The sequence below is a fragment of the Elephantulus edwardii genome, unplaced genomic scaffold (assembly GCF_000299155.1).
Source record: "Elephantulus edwardii isolate Elephantulus edwardi_28Jun2011 unplaced genomic scaffold, EleEdw1.0 scaffold00296, whole genome shotgun sequence".
NCBI classification, from domain to species: Eukaryota; Metazoa; Chordata; class Mammalia; order Macroscelidea; family Macroscelididae; genus Elephantulus; species Elephantulus edwardii.
In genome coordinates this window covers 2,589,226-2,594,151 of record NW_006400046.1, presented here as the reverse complement: position 1 = coordinate 2,594,151, position 4,926 = coordinate 2,589,226, and the positions used below count along the sequence as shown (strand labels likewise).

The window sequence follows — 4,926 nt, the reverse complement described above, 5'->3', positions numbered from 1 at the left end:
GCGCTACCGGAACATGAGAATGATTGGTGAGAGTAAGAAAAGACACAGCCAATGAGAGGAGTGCTGCAAGAGTTCGTGTCCAATCAGAGAAGGGGAGAGCCTGGGACGTCTCAGTATGTTAATTAGACAGGGGGGAATCTTTATAAAACTCTAGACGTGAAGTTGATTCTGAGGTCTGTCGAAGCATAAGGCTTCGGGATTATAGTTTCTGTTAGTTCCTAAGAGGCAGGACACGAGGAAATTATTGCAGGTGTCCAGCCGCGATGGGGATGTGCTGAGGGATTTCCCCCGCCCCTGCTTTGCATGGTGCGCTCCGCTTGTTCACGTGAACCGGTTCCAAGATGGCGGCAGGGGTGGCTGGGTGGGGGGTTGAGGCAGACGAGTTCGAGGATGCACCCGATGTGGAACCGCTGGAACCCACGCTCAGCAACATCATCGAGCAGCGCAGCCTCAAATGGATCTTCGTCGGGGGCAAGGGTGGGGTGGGTAAGACAACCTGCAGGTAAGGAGGCTGTGGCGTGTGGGGCCGGGTGGACCAGTGGGATGTACCACTGGGCGGAGGGGAGCCCTGAGAGCCGGCCAGGGCTGCTGGCCCGGGTCTCCTGGGTTGGACTCTCCGGAAGGTACCTGAAGCAAATGAAAAGTACCTCCCAAATGCATGAACCCAGCCCTGAAGTCTCTGAATTGGACCATTTCTGCCTAGGGCCCTAGGAACCAAATCACACTGAAGCCAGCATTCCAGAGGGGGCGATCAGAGAGAGGGACACATAGTTGCCCCAGGCAGCCAGATCGTACCAGAGTGAGCCCAGAGTAGGAGCAGGGACACTGGGGCACGTTAGATTAGATAAACCCTGCCATTGTACGCCTACCGTATCGAGGTTCAAAGGTATGGATAATAAGGGAGGTGGTATGCAATCAAGCCGTCCCACTTGGCTGGACCGAATCAAAACCCAACTAAAAGAAGGGGAAGGGTCACGGAAATAAGTTGTTCTTGTGGTTTGAACCATTTAGTTTAGAACTGAGGTGCGAAGCGCAGGGTCTTGTACACCAGATAATTTGGGTTCACTGAACCTTCCTTAATCTGTACCTTCTTGTAGAGCGTTCAAGGGTGATGCCTGAGCAGGTAGCCCAGCAAGGCTTGAACTTGATCTTGAAGTTATCCACACTCTCCTTGAGAGCCCTGGACATCCCATTTCCTACCCTTGTTGTTTTGTTGTGTTTTGACCCATAGCTGACCCTCCAGCAGATTTTCAGAGATAGTTAATCACTGCAGTTACCCACCTTTCTCCCTCATAGAGTTGAACAGCAGCATGGCTTTGGGACAGCAGTGCAGCTTCTTACCACTAGGCCACCAGAGTTCCCTTAATTCTTACCCATAGAACCCCACATCCACCTTTGCAGACCTAGACAAGGGAATCTTATGCCTTATTCTCCATCCTTTGGCCTTTGCCTTGTCCAGTTGCAGCCTGGCAGTCCAGCTGTCCAAGGGCCGGGAAAGTGTTCTGATCATCTCCACAGACCCAGCCCACAACATCTCAGATGCTTTTGACCAGAAGTTCTCTAAGGTGCCTACCAAGGTCAAAGGCTATGACAACCTCTTCGCCATGGTGAGTGGGGCAGGGCTCACCTCTTCCCTTCTGGCAAGGGCCCCTGTGGATTCCACCCGTGAACACTCAACATCAGTTGCCGTGTCTTGCCCATCGTCTTACATCCTAGGTCTCTCCTGGTTCCACCTCTTCCTCACCATCCTCACAGGGAATGAGTGGGAAATATTTGAGGAGAAGAAAATAAAAATAGGTAAACGTGACCAGAGCTCTAATGTCATTCCTTTTAAGTGAGGTGATGTCTTGGCTAACTTCTTGTTTCAGAAGGCTACCTGCGACTGCCCTCTGGCTCTTAGAACTAAACCAGGCAGACGAGTGGGAAGGATATGACAGTAACTAGGTGAGAGGTGACATCAGACTAGAGTACTGGGAAGAAATGTGCGGAAGAAGTAATCAGATTGGAGTATATTTTGAAACTAAAGCGACAAGACTCTTTGATTGTGTTAAGTTTGGGAACAAGATGAACTGAATGAAACTCTTGTGTTCTGACCAGCTGGAATGAGAAAAACTTAGGACAGGAGAAGGTTTAGAAGAGAAAAATTAAAAATTCCTATCTGGTTACAGTGACTCCAAGGTGTCTGGTGGCCCTCCAGGTGGAGACAGACATGAGAATAGGTTAGTTAAGTATCCTAAGGGCAGCATTTAAAGCAGTGAGTAAACACAGAAGCCCAGAAACAAGGCTAGGGGACACACTTTATCGTTTAGGGTCCAGCAGCAGGAGGAGCCAGTGAAGGTCTAGCAGGAATATCAGTGTAAGTTCCAATGCACCAGGAAGAAAAGAGCCTCCAGCAGGAAGTGACTGTCTGCTCTCACAGGCATATCTGTCTTGGAGAAACATCCCTGGGTGTGGGGAAGAGCTTAGGTGGGGTAGGTGAGATGAGGAGGTAGACAATGTTCTAAGAAGTAACATGACAGGATTTGAAGGATTGGGCCATGACTAGAGGGAGCTGTGGTATAAAGAGGGCCTTGGAAAAGCCACGCCAGGGCAGGTTGGTTTGATGTTGTAAATGCTCTGACTGAGGAGCAGTCATGTTGCAGGTGGGAGCAAGGTGCTGGCATAAGCTCTGTGGTGCAGACAGGCTCAGGATGTGCGCGCTGCTAGGGTCAAGAGCCCAGTGGGAGGATGAGGGAACTGGGATAGTATGAGGATGGGAGAGCAGTGAGAGTGTTGGCGATTTCTCTTTTCTCCTTGACCTTTGAAGTCTGAGCTTCAGGGGAGAACAGACAAGGGCAGAAAGGGACAGGAGAAGAAGTGACATAAGCGCTTCTAAGAATATAACTGAGCACACATTGGAGGTTTGTGACGGCAGGTGGTGGACAAGTTGGGTGTTACTCACCAGGTTTGTGTGGGTCCAGGGTTCAGCTGTATCAGAGAGCTACAAAGAGTCAGCCTGGGCTTTTGTTAACTACGGAGGGTAGGGTAGCCTGTAGAGCTTGAGCTGGATAAGGAGAGTAGGGGTGTGACCAGTGACGTGGTCCTATGATGGGAATAATCCAACAAGGGAATGACTGCTAGCTGTTGGGCTAGAACGATGGGCTTGCAGGAGCACTCCATTGAAGTCAGTGAGTTGGGACATTTGCTATGGTGCTCAGGGTATCTATCACTTGGAAGAAGTAACCCAGGGAGAAGAGAGGCTTGAACCTGGGACTGGCTAGACCCTGTAGAGATGGTTGAGGAGCCGTGGTGAGCCAGACACTATTCTAGGGACCAGAGACACAGCAGCAGGCAAGTCAGGAGGAGACAGATGAGAAGCATGATAATAAATCCTCTAGAGTATAAGGAGGTTCTCATTGTTGAAGAAGGAAGATGGTAAAGACTGCTAGGTGGATACACCATTAGATAGGGGTGAGGGTGACTCCTCTTGGGGTAGTGACCTGGAAGAGGTCAAGGAGCCCATTGCAGGAGCAGCTGGGGAAGAGGCCTCCGTCGTGGACTTTGGAATTTTCCATTGTTTGTGCAGTGGTTTGACCATTTGTGTGTCTACAAGACAGTAAATCCCTAAGGGAGGGCAGAGGCCATGCTGGGACCTGTGGTCAGAGGAAGGGAAGCCCTGGCAGGAGCCGCAGGCTGAGGCTCGTCCCTTCGGTCCCCAGGAGATTGACCCCAGCCTCGGCGTGGCAGAGCTGCCCGACGAGTTCTTTGAGGAGGACAACATGCTGAGCATGGGCAAGAAGATGATGCAGGAGGCCATGAGCGCCTTCCCGGGCATCGACGAGGCCATGAGCTACGCGGAGGTCATGAGGTCAGACCTAGCCGGAGTGGGGGGCACTGCTCCTGCCAGGGGAGGAGAGCGGGTCTGAACCCCCCTGTCTTCCCACAGGCTGGTGAAGGGCATGAACTTCTCAGTGGTGGTGTTTGACACGGCACCCACGGGCCACACGCTGAGGCTGCTCAACTTCCCCACCATCGTCGAGAGAGGCCTGGGCCGCCTCATGCAGATCAAGAACCAGATCAGCCCCTTCATCTCGCAGGTAGGTGGGGCCCGGGCCCTCCACACATCTCCTGAGGCAGAGTGGGCCCCCGGGCCCAAGATGTGCAGGAGCAAACGACCTTATTCACACCACTTTGCCAGAAGGATGGGGGGTGCTGTCTCACCACCCTGTGAGACTCAGTGCCCCTGGCCCTGCCCACCAGGTGACCCTGACAGAGCTTGAAACCACATATTCCAGAGCCAGAAACTCACCATCTTCTGCACTCATGCACTGTGTGATGCCAGGGAAGTCAATTCACCCTCTCATCTGGCAAATAAGCTCAAGAGAGGACCCCATGGATTATCATCATGACATCCCCAGTGTCCCCACACGGCAGCCCTCCTCTGTGGAGTGTGGTTCCCCAAAAAGAGCTATGTCTCAGACAGTAAAATTTCTTGAGCACTTAATTGTACCCAACACTGTTTTAGGCCCCTTACATACCTTGTCAGCTTACCTGCGCAGCAGCTCTAGGGGATGGGATATAGAGAAGGGGAAAGAGGTTACTGTCCCATAAAAGTGGCAAAGCAGGGATTTGAACTCAGGGTCCTGCCACAGGGCTCACTGGGAGGTGTCAGGAGTCATCCCCCAAATGTTTAGTGACTCCTGGTACCTTTTTTTAAATCATTAGTTTTAATGAAAGTTTACAGAGACTTGGGGTTTCCAGTCTTTCATTGTTGCACTTTTCTCCCTGCCCCCTCCCTCCCTCCATTCACTTTTCTCTTTCATGAGTAAAAGAACTCTTTCTCCATGAAACCCACAACCTCCCTTTTCAGCAGGAAGTAGCTAAGAGAATACACCATCCCCTTTTCCTTATGAATCAGGGTGAAGTCTCTCTCAGGGAGGAGTGATA

At 51.6% G+C, this 4,926-nt stretch overlaps 1 protein-coding gene across 1 annotated transcript in view; it reads left to right on the top strand.

Annotated features, from left to right (window-relative positions):
• The first annotated feature begins 333 nt into the window (after positions 1-333).
• The window catches only part of ASNA1 (arsA arsenite transporter, ATP-binding, homolog 1 (bacterial)), a 7,811-nt gene continuing 3,218 nt past the window's right edge, over positions 334-4,926 (top strand). Inside the window, exons 1-4 of the mRNA XM_006900800.1 lie at positions 334-502; positions 1,460-1,607; positions 3,699-3,847; positions 3,926-4,076. Of these exons, the coding sequence (XP_006900862.1) occupies positions 342-502; positions 1,460-1,607; positions 3,699-3,847; positions 3,926-4,076 (609 nt within the window). The 5' untranslated portion in view covers positions 334-341. The remainder of the gene's footprint in view (positions 503-1,459; positions 1,608-3,698; positions 3,848-3,925; positions 4,077-4,926) is intronic.